At 35.6% G+C, this 18,425-nt stretch overlaps 1 protein-coding gene across 1 annotated transcript in view; it reads left to right on the top strand.

Annotated features, from left to right (window-relative positions):
* The window catches only part of LOC124292531, a 64,470-nt gene that overhangs the window by 27,658 nt on the left and 18,387 nt on the right, over nucleotides 1–18,425 (top strand). The window contains 2 exon segments of the mRNA XM_046729651.1: nucleotides 2,634–2,677; nucleotides 18,013–18,219. Coding sequence (XP_046585607.1) covers nucleotides 2,634–2,677; nucleotides 18,013–18,219 — 251 coding nt within the window.

Below are 18,425 nucleotides of genomic sequence, written 5' to 3'. Positions count from 1 at the left end.
GTACTAATGGAAGAAAATACCAATGTTAATGTGATCGGTAATTTTGAAATTTATTCAGAATGCATGAAACTCAATTTACGATAATCAGGAGCTTCATTACATCAGTCTATTGTCCGTGTATACCATCACAAATGAGAAAATTCTGATCAAAAGCCATGTTTGAAAGGGAGATAACTCATGTCAAGTCAAAGAAGGGAGCACTTCAGTCACACTAATCAGCATATTTCACAAGCATGTTTAATCCCACTTATTTCTTTCAACCATATCTTTCTTTCTCACATGTTTGTGCAATTTAGTTATGAGAATGTCTTCACTTAATTCAGTTGTGTGTACAGTCAAAGCATGTTCTTATTATTACTACTCGTCTCACATTTCCATAATGTCCCAATGTCCCTTTGTGACGAATGAAGTCTTACATAAGAAACATCACGTGTAGATCAGTTGATGTCAACTGTATGCTTTCTGTATCCAAACATTGCAGTGGCATTTACAGACTTCATTGTTTTGGCTGTGCATAACATGGGTTCATATTTATAGAATAACCGATCAGTTATGATGAATTACGGATTATATGTCCCCAAAAGTCAGTAAATTTTATGTTAGGCCAGATTAATCTTATTTCTTGTTTTACGGATTTTTGTCCTCAGAAAACCTAAAGGCAGGAGGGAAAAAAAATAAAAATAAAATCACCAGTCAAAGTAATATTCTTCTAAATACTCAAAGTATTTTACTTTTGGCAATTTATTAAATGTTTATGGGGCAAAAAACAATCTGAAAAAGAGTGTGTGTGTTTTAAAGTTTCCATAAGGATTTTTTTTGTTTTGAGCAGGAATTTTTTTTTTCCTTTTTTTTTTTCTTTTTCTTGAAAAAGTACGATAGACGGATCCGTAAAACAAGAAATAAGATTGGTCTGACCTTATGGGCTTTTTTATGGGATTTTATCATCATTTCATAATGAACAGACACTCTGTAATTCTGAGTTGCGAGTAGGTTATTCTATACATTACCAGGTACAGTAGGGTAGACTACTGGTTAAAGCGTAGCTCGTCACACCATAGACAATTTCAATTCCCTGCATGGGTACAATGTGAGAAGCCCATTGCTGGTGTTCCTCTCTGTGATATCACTGGGATATTGCTAAAAGTGGCATAAAAATTAACCTCACTCACTCTACATTATACCCAGTCAGTGCATTGTTGGAACAATGTTAAATTGTCCATATACAGTGGAAGCTCTCTAAACCGGCATTCCTTGGGGCCGCCAAAATATGCCGGTACAGAGGGCTACCGGTTTAGAGAACTTTTCCCTTTTCAACCTGAGAATGATCTTCCGTGTGCCGTAAAATACGACTGAACAACGTGTTGATAGTCATCATATTCGACGCTCACTTTGAACTGTTTGATGTCGTATCGTGTCTTCCAGCGTGCCAGCCAGCCATCTGATGCCTTAAACTCATTGACATTTAATTCTGAAGCAAACTGAATAGCTTTCTCTGTCAAAATAGGGCCAGGAATGGACATGTTTTTTTACTGCAAGCAGTCGAAAAACTTTCGTGCGTCAGTGTGTTAATTTTGTCAGATTTACTGTTTTCATTCACACGACAATTAATTTATGATACAAGTGACACGTGTCCCTCACCAATTTACCTCACCATACTGCTTTTATCAGGCAACATCAATGAGCCTAATGCCGATGGTAATCCACTGTGTTGTCAATACACGTTCAGCCCATCAACCAATCAACAGGAGAGCTGAGATGCCGGTTTAGAGAGCGTTAATTACTGTACAAACAGTCCATTGGGAGGTCTTTGCTGTGCCGAAATGCAGAGTAGACTGACGCCGGATTGTGTAAATGATCATAAATTAACTAGCTTCTGCCAGGACCAAATTCTAGTGCCAATATTGAGCACATGCCGGATTGGAGGGCTGCCGGTTTAGAGGGCTTACACTGTAGTCATCAACAGTGGGCAATGTCATCAACAGTTAGTTGCAGTTATGTATTGGTACAATGCGACTTTCATATGGACCACTATGCAAATACGTAACGTCAACACCAGAGAATAATCTCCTGATGATCTGCCAGATTAAATTTGATTTGGCGTAAAAGAAAGAATAGTGACAGGGAGAATGGATACAAAGATAGTTTGGGCATATCAAGTGAGTGAATGAGTATGGTTTTACGCCACTTTTAGCAATATTCCAGCAATATCATGGCAGGGGACACCAGAAATGGACTTCACACATTGTACCCATGTGGGGGAATTGAATATGGGTCTTCAGCGTGACGAGCAAACGCTTTAACCACTAGGCTACCCCACTTGGCCATATCAAGGTTAACAACTGATTACGTTTTGCCAGGTTTCAAAATGGTTTTTTCTAATGTCTGAATAGCAGGGGTCATGCAGACCCAAGAAAGTCCAGGCAAGTATAGAAGGTCTGGCAAGTCGAGATTTTCACAGTCTGAAAATGAAGAAAGTCTCTGGGATCCTTTTCATTACACATGTATTTTATTATTATAATTTAGGAATTGCTTTTTTCTGTAAAATATGTTCATTTCAGAGACTAGATGTTAGTCTATCAGTAGCACTAAGAGGAGACGTGACACTGGTGTATATTCTGGTCTTTCTGTTTCAGCAAAGATATATGGAGGTTGAGCAAGTGGTGCCTTATGACCAATAGTAAGTCAATATGTCCTATTTGCTTCAAACCAGGGTTCTATTTGGATACAAATTTTGGCTGATGTTAAACTGAAACTCTTCTAATGCAATCTGATTCTGTTTCAAACAGTAAAAATCATTTGTAAAATCGATTTATAAAAATTTCAAACCATGTCAGCAGTTAAATCCAAAAGAAATAGCTTGAAATAGCTTGATATTTGGGCTGGTTATGTTTTTGTAAATGTTGTTTAAAAAGATTCAAGTCATGTCCAGACAAGTCCTAAATAGAACCCTTACAAGTATTTGACATGTATATTGTTGAACCCATGTATCACCTCGCACTTAGCACATTGGTGTTATAACCTGACAAACCATTCTTCTCTGGGACTCGGAAGTCAAACATGTATAATTCTAACACCAGTCCTGTTAGATTACACTTGAAGGGTAATGATCCTCAACTTTCTAACTTAATTTTCAAATATATTTAATGAAATTAAATTCTTCTGAGCAAAGATTTATTAAAGAAAATACAGAGTCCCTGAACAAGTATATACAGTAAACTATGTTTATAACATAATGCTTATAACTGTTTGAGAGGCATTCTAGAAGTTGTAAGTAAAAGGAATGACTTCTTTATTGTACAATATTACAACATTATAATGTCGCTATTGTACAAAAAGGAAGTTTATCATCCATAAAGTCTTGTCATTCCTAATGCTTATCAGGGAGGACAAATAGAAGAAACTGTTGTTTGGTTCCGGGCCACTTTGTGTATATTTTAGCCCAAATGGGTATTACGAATTGCGTTTATATTAAACTGAAATTAGTGGTCCTTTTGAGATGGTTATAACCATAGTTTACTGTAGTGCAACAAAGGTCTGTAATCACCTGGATTGTTAAAACAAAGTGGGCTGTTAACATATTACATAGTTTATCAGGTTTGAAGGTTGACGTATCAGTATTGCTGTGATATCCATTAACTGAGTTCACCCACTTGCACTGTGCCCTCTCCTTGCTGCCAGCCTCACTCACTCATCTACTCTTGCCCTACAGTGTTGTCCATTCTGTTCCTGAGTTAATAAAAGCATTTGTGGATACAAACAATTGGTATTGTGTGAGTGATCTTCCTTTCTCTGGAAGCAATATGCTCAGAAAAGTCTAAACATTACATATTTTTCATGTCAAGTCAATATTACAGAAGATTTTGTTTTGACAAGAAATGCCAAAGATTTAAACTAACTACTGACAGTTTTATCATCTGGGACAAAGTCTGTTAATCCATTAATCGCATGCTGACTATATTGACTGGCAGAAAACACCACTCATTCACTCACTAACCTGTCAGAAACATTCTCTATGTTTATTAATGATCTTTGAAAGGATAAATAGAATAGAACCATATGTGGCATGGTGAATGTTTTTCCATGGTGTATATAATGGTTAGTCCTAACATCTGTCAATGTTGATACAGCCCTAAAGTATTCAGTGTGGGTGTTTCCTTCCACATTGACCTGACATGATGTGAAGTACTGATATACCCAACAGAATTAACCCTATTAACCATCACAAAGACTTGCGACACCCATATTATTTTGAAAATTATAATCTTCTTAAAGTTTAAATCTTGACGAGTTAAACAAAGGGTTCTTTTTAAGCTCATTCTGCTTAAAATTGTGGTGGCATGTTTGGCCCAGTTGTTCAAGGCGATGTAATTTGATGTGGAGAGTTATGTCCCCTAGGCCTGCCAGGAACCTGTGATTGTGGGCTCAAAATCCTTGTTCTTCCTGAGTATGGTTCTATGTTTGTCAGCGCCATACCTGTGGTGATGGGTTTCATCAATTGGTACATATCTAAGATCTGCTGTATTTCAAGCTTTTCTGGGTCGGTGGGGTAGCCTGGAGGTTAAAGTGTTCGCTCACCACGCCGAAGACCCACGTTCGATTCCCCACATGGATACAATGTGTGAAGCCCATTTCTAGTGTCCCCCACCGTGATATTGCTGGAATATTGCTAAAAGCGGCGTAAAACCAAACTCACTCACTCACTCTCTCAAGCTTTTCTTGACATGTCATAATATAGGTGGAATATTGTTAAAAGGGGCATTAAAACCAACTCACTCACGCACTCATTAAATTGTAAAAAGTAATCCTACATTGTTGATAATGATTGCATGCATGACAAAAGACCCAAGTCAGTAAATCTGAAGCTATAAAAGGTTAACTGTGTCACGAGATATTACTGTTATCATCATCATCATCATCACCATCACCATCATCAGTTACAAATCTCAGAAATAACTTCAAAGTTGAGGTATCACTCAAGGATTTTGTATATGTCATTATGGTTCTGTTCCTGAGGCAATAATTCCGAATGATAATGTTTCTAATAATAAAATAAAACCAGGAAGACAGATTCATGAATGCATCATCCTGCACTTGATTTTTGGGGTTGAAATATTCAGGAAACATCTACCAAATGTATTACTAGGGCTGTTACAATTCATTTGTGTATTTGGTGAATAGAACCAGATTCCTTCATTAATTCAGTTCATTATTCGCTATCACTAGAATCAAATATTCATTCATTTTTTTTAAAAAAGGAGTGTTTTTTGCATGAATTGTGAGACAAAGTGAGACATGCAAAATGGAATATATCCAAGCCAGTCAGGATTCATTTGACAGTTATGTGGTCACTGGTTCTTGTCATGACACCTGTGCAGATACAGGTTAGAGTTGATCTTCAATAACCCATACTTGTCGTAAGAGGCGATTAACGGGATCAGATGGTCAGGCGCTTACTGGATTGACACATGTCATGGTATCCCAATTGCATAGATCGATGTTCATGCTGTTGATCCCTGGATTGTCTGGTCAAGATCCGATTATTTACAGACCGCCGCCATATAGCTGGAATATTGCTGGGTGCAGCGTAAAACTGAACTCACTCGCTCACTCTTGTCATGAGAAATTAACACAGTCAACATCATCCAAATTTATATTTTGTTATCGTTTGACTGAAGTTAAAGAATAACATCAACTGGTGATGAGTGACGGTATTCAGGAAAAGGTATTCATACCCGTGACCCGGTATTGGCGATATGTATTGTATTTGCCTGATAGTGGATTCATTGCAGCCCTAGAGATAACTAAATAGGATTTACAATCTCGGATATTTATGAAATTTTATCGCGAACTTCCCCCCAGCTTGCATCTCATTAGAGTAAACTGATCGTGGTTACCAGTTTCAGCTATGGTCCCCGCATGAACTACGGCGGGGTGACTTCAGTCACGCCATTTCAGACCATGACGCCAATGCCCTCGCAAGTAGGACCCATGATGCCAATGGGTCAGTCGGTGCCCATAGGGGCACCCATGGGTGGCGTGCCCCAACAATCATGGGTCTCATCGCAAACACGCAGATTTGAATCCGAGGTTTCTTAAGATGTAAGTCACTCAGCCATTTGTTTATTTTCAAGACATTAAATTCCACAACTGACACAACAAACTAGTCGAAGAAATTATTTTTTTAAATTTGACTATTTTCAGTACCCGTGTTTACAATGTGTGAATGAGACTGGTGGAGTTGTAAGTATTTACTTTCATAACACTGAAGAGTTTTGAAGCAGTTGTGGAGTTTTCACAATTCTTCGGCTAGTTATTTTGTGTCAGTTATAGTAGAAAGTAGGAGAAGGTTGTCACAACAGGTAGTCAGTCAGACAATTATAGAACAGTTTCACCATATTGGAATCATTTGGGACAATTTGTTGAAAAAAACAAATGAAAAAAACATCTGAAAATATCAGTTGTGATGATCTCAATAATACCAGTGGTTTTACGTATAATAAATATCACATTTAGTATCCCCCATTTCAAATCACATTTACCCTTCTTGTCATATTTTCATTGAATCTGATTCCATTTCCCGTTTGAAGTAGAGAAAAGTGTTTTTGTTTCATATCTACAGCGTAATAATGGTCAGATAGATTTAAACCTAATGTAGATAACTTAGTGGACAAGTAGATCTTCTTGCTCTTAAGCTTAGCATGCTTTTCTCTCTCTATGCACATAGCATTTAGCATGTCAGTATGTTATATATGTGTCATTTTTATACTGGTAAAATGTAGCATTTATCTAATATTACTTTTTCACATTACCTATCAAACTGACATGATCAGTTTTGCAGTAAGAAGTTAATTTTTCTTAGGTATATTTGAAATTATCAATTTCCATGTCGAAATATATTCTCTGAATTAAATAATTCTAATTAAATATTGGGTATTTTTCTCAATGGAACACATTGATAATACAGTAATTCATGTTCTTAATATTGTGTGAATATTTTACCTTACATTTCAAGAGACATTTTTGCACTTTAAACCAAAAAGAAACAAGTAAAACACTCACCTTGTAGGACGCCATACAGAATTTGACCAAAATTCAATGTGTGACATATCACTAACAGTGTTGTAGCTAGTGGCCTAATCTTAATTATCTTTGTTGCAGTATGGGTATGGGGCAAACTGTGGGGCAAACTATGGGCCCTCTGATCAACCGAAATGTGACTCTACCTGCCATCCCATCCCAGTTGCCTGGAACTTATCAGCCTGCGCCAATGATGTGATGGAGAGGTTTACTGCTCCTGACGTATATAAAGGCCAACTCTTTTGTAGTTGTTTGGATTGCAGATTCACAGAAGTGGATCCAGGATTGGGGGGTGGAGGGGATTGTATCTTTTTAATTCGTCTTTTAAGTTGGGCTGGTGGGGAGGTTACTTGTCAAGTACTTCAATAAGACAGAGGCATTTTATTGTCATTTATTTGATTTTTAATTTTATTATGTTGTTTTTGAATAGGAGTGAGACAGTTCAGTTGTTCTGTCAGTCCAACCTTTGCTATGTCTGTGGCAGGGTTGATGACTTTATTGTTCTGTTATTGAAATGATGTGAAGAAACACCAAAATTCAATCTCTTTTCCACCATCACATTATGAAAATGAAACCAGTAAATTACTGATCCAACTAATGAAAAGAAATTTGGCCTGGATATTAATTACAGTATTGTAGCAGTTATTCTAGCCATTATTAAAGAAATAGATACTATTTGTTATATTTTGTGTTTTATTCTGTAAAAAGTGCTTCAAGTAAAATGACTAATAGCTGTAGCATGTTTGTTTCTATTCAATAAGAGCTTTTATTAGGTGCATCACAGAAACCTGCCAAACTTTTCTTGCATTTACACACATATTGAGGAAACAATCTTTGGTTGCATCAACTAATATATGTTAATGTTGTACTTTTCTCCACACTCTAAAGGCAAGTACAAAAAAGTACAGGCTGTATACATTGTCAGTGATATTAGGCATTAAGTATATATTAAAGAAACCTGCCAATTTCTTATAGAACCACATACACCAAATATTTTTCAAAACTATGACCTTTATATTTTTTTATTTAACAAGATTTTGACTGTGATGTAGTTAGTAGTGCAATAATTACCTTAAAAATATTACCTTGATATTTTATCCTAACACCAACAATTATTGGGTGCAAATTTATTTGCACATTTATTTTGGAGAAGTGACTTAAGATCATATAACTCAAGATCATCATAAGTTATGCTTCAACAAAATAGCCTTATTTTGAGAATCAAAATGACATTCTTTATATGTCTGACTACCGTAAATAAATATTTATTCTTATACAGACCACTGAATAATAATGTAATGAGTCCTGTTTACATTTGTGGTATAGTTTATGATGTCTCTTGCTCAAACCTTGCATAGTACCAGTACATTTCTTTGTATTTGTTTTGTTGAATTAATTGCATGTTTTTGGTAATTGATTATCAAAGAAAACCTCCAGGTCAATATAAACCATTGAAATTTAATTTAGATTAAAAACAAATTTATATGTAATGATTGGACAATTTTTAAAAAATATTTTTCTTGTTAAGGACTGAATCTCACACATGCTTTTATGCATAGATTACCTTATGCACAACTCTTTATATACTCCTTTGTTATAGTTGTATTATGCAATTATTTTATTCTTTTCAACATACATTCATTTATACTTTTCTTTGTATTTCCTGATCAGAAATAAAATATTGTAGTCAATTTCATGGTTGTGTAATTCTTCACATTCTTCTGTGTTTAGCAAAAAAAAAAAGAATTTGTAAATGAATAGACACTTGAAATGGACACACACTTTCATAAATGTTTTTCCTTCACAGGTATAAGCTCCACAAGTGTCACCCATATCACCCGCTTGCTTGTTTCAATACACTTTGGCTTCAAATGCTTGATTACACCATATTTTATACATTATTATTTGTTTTTATCTATAGGATGAAATTTATAAAGTTATTGTATTTTCAATGTGAAGGGTGCAATTCAATAGTTTTAATGTTTATTTGAAACTAAAGGCAATACCATGATGTTTCAATTTGACAAGCTGCTGGTGTTGAAATATATTTCAAAACCTCTAAATTCAAGATGCAGTTGCTTCATCTTCCGTCAACCTTAATACAATCATAACAAGGATGCAAATATATACTTACCACAAAATTCACTGTTGTTATGTAATGTATACCCTCCAGAGTATAATTCATTGGACTTTTGGGCTCGCTTAAATAATAGCGTTGAAAGCGCTCTTGATATGTTGTCTAAGGTTGTCATTGTTGGTGATATAAATGAAGATCTCTTATCCGCTAGAAAACTTAATGTAAGTGAACTCTTGGTTATGAACAAATTTAAGAAATGTTATATATGAACCCACTAGAGTGAGCAAAACAACCAGTACTTTGCTTGATCCAGTAATTGTCAGTGAAGACATTGATGTTGTTGACAGCACTGGTGGTGAGTTTGATAGCAATATCAGTGATCACAGAGGAACGTATGTGAACATAAGTATACAGTTATGTAATAACATAGCTTATAAGCGAGAAATCTGGTGTTACAATAAGGGTGATTATGAAATGCTCAATTATCTTATAGAAAATACAGAATGGAAAGATTTATATGATGGATGTTCAGATGTTAATGATGCTTGTTCACTATTTTATACCAAATTTACTCAACATGTGAAATCATGTATTCCTTCAAAAATAGTAACTATTTGTCCAAATGACAAACCATGGTATGACTCTAATGTTTAGAAAAAAAGACCGACTACGGAGAAAGGTGAAGGAAACTAAAAAAGAGAGCGATAGAAAAGCTTATAAACATCAGAGAAATAAAGTAAACAACATGAAATGTTATGCGAAAGAAAGCTTTTATTCTAATATTAATGGCCTACTTTTGGAATTATATGCTGAAAATAAATCTTCATATTGGAAAATATTACGTTATATTGTTAAAAACTCGGGCTCTACTTCGCATATTCCTCCTCTCAAGCAGAATACTGATGATGAATTCCCAATGCTGTTTTCTGATTTAGAAAAAGCTGAAAAACTTAATACATATTTCAAATCAATATCTCGATTGAATGATAAAGATGTACCATTACCACATTTTCCCTCGAGGACCAACACACAGTTAGAAAAAATGGTAATTTCTAAGAAGGAAATATCTGATGTTATAACATGTTTGCAGCTAAACAAAGTTTCAGGGCCAGATAGAATAAGTCATAAATTATTAAAGAACACCGTTGATTCTATCTATATCTGAGCCCCTGTGTTTACTGTTCATTAAAGCATAGCGTGTATCCAAATATGTGGAAAAGTGCACAGGTCATGCCACTGTATAAGAAAGGTGATCACTCTATTGTTTCCAATTATAGACCTATTTCTCTTATAAGTTGCATAGGAAAACTATTTGAAAGAGTTGTATATAAACACTTGTATAACTTTTTCCATGTTAACAAAATTATATATAAGTACCAATCGGGGTTTAAAGCAGGTCATTCAATTGTCCATCAATTAATTGAACTTCACCATCATATTTGTACATCTCTAGGCAGCAAAGAAAAATATTGTATGATATTTTTCGATGTATCCAAATTTTTTATCGTGTGTGGCACAAAGGGCTTGTACTTAAATTAGAGAAGTACGGTATTAGAGGCCAGCTTTTACAATGGATTTCGAGTTATATAAGTGATCGCAGTCAACATGTCTTTGTAAATGGAGCTATATCCAAACCAAGGTATTTAAAGAACCAATAAACTTTGTTTTTTGTTACTCTTTTAACCATTACATATGAAAGATTTGTGGTTAGTCTTATCCTGAACACCAAATCTATTCTTTAAAAACTTGTGGTTAATTAATACCGAGCGATTAAAAGTGGCCCAAAAGTCGCCTGCTTCACTCTCACCCGCCAACGAAACCACAGACAGGTTACGTAACTCTGTCGCCAGAGCACTGCAGTGACGTCATATGAGGAACGATTTTCAGTTAGTTGTATAGAAAATGTGTAGCACGCTCATCATTTTGATGATTTCTCGACATCAACGGCGACATGCCGAATCGCTGCTTTGTCGTCAATTGCTCCTAGGGTCGGGCGATGGTGTCCCCATGCACAGATTTCCACAGGACCCCACAGTTCGTGCTAAATGGGTTATGTTTGTGAGTGCGGCGAGCGTTGTGGAAGCCTGAAACGATATCTTACTTGTGTTCAGATCGCTTCACGGAAGTTAAAGAATCAAAACTACTTACTAGTTTTAGTAAAATATGCATATGATTGATGACCATAAAGATTTTCTATGACACAGCTTGTAACATAACGATTTCTTCCTCGGAAGTGAGGTTGTGGTCGAAGTAACAATAATATTGTAAGTAGTATTATATTGACACCCACCTCGCTGCCACGAGAGAAATTGTTATGTTATACGCTATGTCATGCAAAATCCTATTGGCCATCAATAAAATACATATTTTACTACCAGTAGAAAGTAGTTTTGATTTTGTAACTCGGTGAAAACAAACCTAAATACCATTTATCCTCAGACTGGCAGATGTTCCCGACAGGGCGCCGCCATTTTTAAAAATAAACAAATCTGTTAGAATTAATGAGATTATAGTTTGTTTTCATCAAGTTAGAAAATCAAGACTTCTTTCTACTCGTAGTTAAATATGTATTGGAATCATAACCAAACGGATTTTGCATGACACAACTTATAACATAACGATTTCTTCCACGGAAGTGAGCTGGGGGTCGAAGTCACAATGCTGCGCGATAAATTTCTTGCTACATTCCTATGGTTAATGTCCACTCACCAGTATGTAGATACTAGTCAATGTGCGTCTTTATATTTGGTCTTATAATCCTAATTAGTTTATTATCATACTTGTATGCATTTTGAAACTAAATAAAAAGCAGACGATCTGCTGATACTTATAGTGAATTTATAACAGAACTGTAATATCTAGACATTTTATAGTTTGCCAATGTGAATCATAATTCGCACACACACCCTAGTGCATGTTGTCTGTCTCATTACACTTCACGGGCGAAAACAATGATTCTGTTGAATGCTACGACAAATGAATAAAAACAAAATGCAAATATTAAAATTAAAACAGATTAAAGTTATAGGAACAATATCAGGCCATTACCTTGTTTGAGGAATGTATCCATCAATATCCACAAAACTGTTCCAAATGATGTGTCTTTTAACAGTTTAATATACGAAAAAGTGATAATTTGTTTCAGGTATTGGTGTATAGTCTCATTGGTCACCCAAGATAGCACACCTGGCAACTAATTGCATAATGTCCGCCTTTCTTTAAAAACAGTAATTTAGTTAGCCAATAATGGGCAATCAATCAATGTATTGCCGGTTAATCCTTTGAAAGAAGGACGTTGTTTTTACGCAGACACCGACACGACAGAGTGTATTCAGTATAGATTAGTAAATCTACATACATAAACACTACCTTTGACAATTCCACTGTGTAAGATAAAAGTAATTAATCAATCAGCGTGTTATCGGTTAATCCTTTGATCGATGTTTATAATGTTGAATATTTACTCCAGACACAAGAAATGGCAAATGGGAACCTTTGTCGGTAATCTAAGTGTGTTACCACTAATTATACCTGTTATAAATTCATTAACTGACCATCAAGTGAATGATGACAAATAACATGTGTAGGTTTATACCACCTAACACGGGTTACAACAAGGGAGTATTAATTGCTGTATTGCATGTGAAAACTTATGGGCCGACACTGTTTTGAGAATACAAACAGATTTTTATATGACATGATTAAATATCGAGGTAAAAAAACACAGAAATGGGATCAATTTGGATCAGTCATTATACAAATAGGGCCTAACGACACCAATCGATTTTGACAGAATCGTCTATGAAAACAAGTTTTAACTTGGAAACTAGGCAAAGCAGGAGACAAAATTAAATGACAGTAGATTGTGAGAACATATAGCTTTCATTTTCCACAACAATTGTCACGATTTCAGGTTTATACAAGCCTGTAAACAAGATTATTTAACCCCTAAAATGTAGATGAATTCTGCATCGGCCCTCAAAGCTATTCTTCATATGACGTCACAGAGGCGCGCCGCTCTGATTGGTTGAAATTTCGTTCACGGGTGAGAACTGTGCACTGTTGTCAAAAAGGTCGATTTAAGTCAATTAAAGGTCGAAATGAGTAGTTTTAATGACGGGGTTTCATTTATAACGATGCCAGTTAGTGATTTATGTATTTGTACCCCCTAGGGTTTATGTGACCTTTAACAGCTGGCGTCCCCCAGGGATCAGTATTGGGACCCTTTTTATTTGTGGTCTATGTTAACGATATTGCTGATAAATTAGATTGTGTAACAAGACTTTTTGCTGAATTTACTTTGCTTGGAAAATCATCGAAAAGTACTAAAGAAATCGAAACTTCTCTTAATGCCAATTTAGACATATTACATAGCTGGAGCAAAAACTGATTGGTCTCATTTAATCCTGCAAAACCAGAAGCAGTGTTGTTTTCCATGATTGATGAAACTGAAGAATTGAAATTATTTTTTGACGGAAAGCAAATTAATTTGGTAAACAATCATAAACATCTCGGAATAACATTAGAAGCAAACGGCAAATGGTCTTGTCACACTAATCAAATTATCAAGTCGTGCTCCAAAATGATATCATCAATGTGAAAATTGAAATATTTACTAAACAGAAATACAATCAACAATATTTATAAGATATTTATCAGACCACACTTTGAATATGCTTGTGAATTATAGGATGGTTGTACCGTACAACAGAAGGAAAACAGAGAAACTTCAGTTAGAAGCTGCCAGGATAGTTACGGGTCTTCCTAGATATACCTCACAGGAAATTCTATATTATGAGACAGGGTGGGAAAGACTGGATGAACGAAGGAAAAGAAGAAAACTTTGTCTATTTTATAAAATTCAAAATAATTTAGCTCCTGTATACTTAAAAGATATTACTCCAGATAGTGTGGGATCCAGATCTAACTATAACCTTAGGAATGCTAACAATATTATCTTTCCTTGTGCAAGGTTAAGACTTTCGTATGATTCCTTTTTTCCATCAACTAAGAATATGGAATAACAGTTCTGAAACTGAAAGAAATCGACCTTCATTACAAAGTTTCAAGTCATATTTAAAGGGTGAGCAACCTGTAGCTCCACCATATTACTCGTTTGGTATTAGAAAATTTAATATCATTCACACAAAGTTGAGATATGTGACTAGTCAGTTAAATTATGATCTGTATCGTTTCGACATGAAAGATTCTGCTTCTTGTTACTGTGACAATGCTTGTGAAAATGTACATCACTTCCTATTAGAATGTAAACTGTACAACATTCAAAGGGAGATATTAATGTTAAATATGAAAAAAATATTGTAAAACGTGATTCTCCAATCACATTGTCACTGATGTCACTTGGACGTCCTGACCTGACTATTCAACAGAATGAATGTATTTTCAAATGTGTGCAAACTTTTATTCATCAATCAAAACGTTTTGAGTGATCACATAAGTCGTGTCCCTTCCTCTCTTCTCTCTTTTACTTCCTATCTCTTCTCTGTATTCTTTCCTAAGATGTATATAATTGAAATTGTATGTATGTAAATATTAGGGAGCGGGTATTTTAAGTTGGATAACTTGTCCCCAATCCCTTTCACATTTGTGAATAAAATATGTTTAATCAAATCAAGGATGCAAATACTTTTGTAAGCGGAAATAATTTGGGGTGGGATATCAGTTGAGCCTAATGTCTTTATTACGCAACCTATTTGGTGTTTTCATTCCCAGTACACACCACTGTGATGGCATCATAAAGTTCAAAAGGAAATCTAAGCATTGTGAATCTAACATCATGATGTTACACTATGTGAGAGAATACCCCCAGGAGTGGAACCATTTTGATACACTTTCTACAACAGTCTTGTTCCTTTCTTCAGGGGGCGGTGGGGTAGCCTAGTGGTTAAAGGGTTGGCTCGCCACGCTGAAGACCCGGGTTCGAATCCCCACAAGGGTACAATGTGTGAAGCCCATTTCTGGTGTTCCCCGCCGTGATGTTGCTCGAATATTGCTAAAAGCGGCGTAAAACCAAACTCAGTCAGTCAGTCCTTTCTTCAGTTAATGAAAGGTCGTGACCTTATTCCATCCTTCAGTTCATGAAAGGTCATGCCTTTATTACATCCTTCAGTTAATGAAATATGATACCCTTATTCCATCCTTTGCTTTATGAAAGCTGATGCCCTTATTCCATCCTTCAGTTAATGAAATATCATACCCTTATTCCATCCTTTTGCTTAATGAAAGCTGATGAAATAATTCAGTTAATGAAAGATCATGTCCTTGTTCCATCCTTCAGTTAATGAAAGGTTATGCCCATATTCCATACTTCACCTAATGTAAGGTCATGCCTGTATCCCATACTTCAACTTATGAAAGGTCATGCCCTTTTTCTGTCTTTCTTCAGTTAATGATAGATCATGTCCTTATTCGATCCTTTGGATAATGAAATGTTATACCCAAATTCCATACTTCAACTAATGAAAGGTTATGCCCATATTTCATCCTTTAGTTAATGAAATGTTATGCCTGTATTCCATACTTCACCTAATGAAAGGTCATGCCCGTATTCTATCCTTTACCTAATGGAAGGTCATGCCCTTATTCCAGTTTTTTACCTAATGGAAGGCCATGCCCCTATGTCCCATCTTTTTTCAGTTAATGACAGTTCATACTCTTTCTTTCATTGAAAGATTATACCCTTATTCAATCATTCTTCACTGAATGAAATGTGTACCCTAATTGCATACTGTTAGTACATCCAGTATTCATGAAAGGTCGTGTCCTCATTCCATTCTTGGCATGCTCTTTGAAAGAAGAGTCTCTCATCCCCTACTTCAACTTTTCTAGATCATTTATAACAATTCCTTATCCTTTATTTCCACATTTCCAGATAATTCTTTTGTTACAACATCCATGTTTTATGAAAGATTATTCTTCAGTATTTGTCCAGTGTAACTGAATACCTTGCACTTATTGCACATTCTCCTGTGCAGAGGTCACAGTGTCAGCATGCAGTGAAGACGGTTTCACTTTAATCAATCACATACTGGATTCCCTCTCAATTGCAAACAATGGTTTGGTGGAGATGTCATTCTGCTAATGAATAACATGAATGGCCAACTATTTCCCATAAAAAGAGAAGTGATCTGCAGCCATCAAAATTATCCAACTAAACAGGGAACTACTTGTCTGGAGCTGGTTAGATGAGGTGGTAGGAGTATTAAACTAAAAGAAGCTTTGAGGGTTTGTTTTGTAGTGTATTAAGACACAGACTTTATTGTTCATTGTTGAGAAGTCATATCAGATTCTGATCTTACATACAAATCAACCATTTCTCCCAGTGCAGTCTATGGCAACATGGGTACAATTGTCTGCTTGTAATTGCATAATTGTATCTTGATTATGACATGTACTCTTCCTATGTGTGTCCTACGTGTGTCCTACATAGTAGATATCATAGATGATAAATACATCATATTAGTGTGATTTATTGTTTGATTTTCCAGAAATAATGAAAGTTATAAATTGCTTATGCAACAGTTGCAACTGATGATTTATAAAAGGCTATCAGTGACTATGTCTCCATTGAATCCACTAAGAGGTGAATGCAATACAGGGTCATGAATACAAATATTTTCCTGAATGAGGTCACCAGTTGATGTTTTATTCTTTCTATTCAATCAGATGATAGAATACTTTATTTGACATGTTTTTTCTATGTTGACAGTGTTAATTTGTCACCACAATGACCAGTGACCTCATTACTGTCAGTTGAAATATATAAGAGTTTTGACTATTGTCCTGCCTGATCTGGTTATATTCCATTTTGCATATCTAAGTTTGATAAATACCAAAATAAAGCATGAATATTGTATTTTAGTGATTGCAAATAACAAATTGAATTCATGGGGAAATACAGTTCTATTCACCAAATCCACATGTGAATCATAACAACCCATCTAGCAGCCTATGCTTGTGTCTGTGTACAACGATGGTGTAACATCATTCACCGGTGCATCTGATTTACATGCTTTAATCAATGTTGTAATGTTACAGACTACAGCTTTAAACAACAAACAAACAAACCATATATCGCTTACTTCATACCATGTCAGCTTCATATGGAGGGGTGGGTTGTTGATGTATCTGATTGCTTACAACAATGAAGCTGATTTGTTGATGACATGCCTAATAAGCAGGATAAACCTGGGATTCAAACCCACATTCAGTGGCATTCTTTATACAGCTACGGGAGGCAACTCTGCATATTGAATGGAGATAATCAACATGAGTAAGGAGTGTCTTATACAATATGTCACAAGTCACAGCAAATATAATAAAAAGTGTTTCTCATACACCGAACAGATAAACCCACATTTTCAAACACTGCATATTATTGTATGATTTAAAAGAATACACATCTCGGAGCTGTGATGCAGCATTCATTTGTCCATGCGTGTTTTTTAACTTGTATTTGTGTCAGTGCATCTGTTCATGCACACATATTGCTACATGAATGAGTCATTTGTGTCATACTGCAAGAATTCTTGCATTTCAAATCTGTAGTATGAGATATAGCATCAACCAAAAGCTAGCCATGATAGGCAAATTGTGACGTCATTATACATTACAGCTTTTATGAAGCATATTTAGGCACTCATTTAAACATGGACATAAAAAAAAACAGAAACATTCATATCATCACATTCAGTTTGAGATATAGCACATTTCTAATCTGTACATTTATGATGAGCATTAGTATCAAGAACATATCAATGTGGGTCATTCACATCCTTACAAAAATAATACCTGCCTACTATCACCTGTAGTTGTGAACACCTGCCTTGTCTCCCCAGTGCTGGCTTTGTCATCTTCTATGACTTCCTGCTGAACCTGGACACCAAGATAACAGCAGCCAGACTCATTGTGGGAATACACAGCACCACAGCCAAGATGGGAGAACCAACATACCTCCCCATGGTGTACACAGAACCTGCCACCAGACAGAACCAGTATACGGATGTCAGCAATGCTGTCATTGGTGCCAGACAGCCTGTTCCTAGGTGAGTTTCTACACACAGAGGTACATATTACTAGAACCTGCCACCTGACAGAACCAGTATGTCAATGTCAGCAATGTATTTTATTAAACATTGAAAAATTCTGAGTAATATATGTTTCTAAGATAGATGAATATGTCACTGAGGCCTTGTGTTGTTTGTTAGTTTTTAATCCACCTTGGCTAGTAGGATTTGAAAGGAGGATGGTA

Source organism: Haliotis rubra, unplaced genomic scaffold (assembly GCF_003918875.1).
Source record: "Haliotis rubra isolate DU_JTF1 unplaced genomic scaffold, ASM391887v1 Scf52, whole genome shotgun sequence".
Taxonomy (NCBI): Eukaryota; Metazoa; Mollusca; class Gastropoda; order Lepetellida; family Haliotidae; genus Haliotis; species Haliotis rubra.
This window is presented reverse-complemented; position numbering and strand designations above follow the sequence as displayed.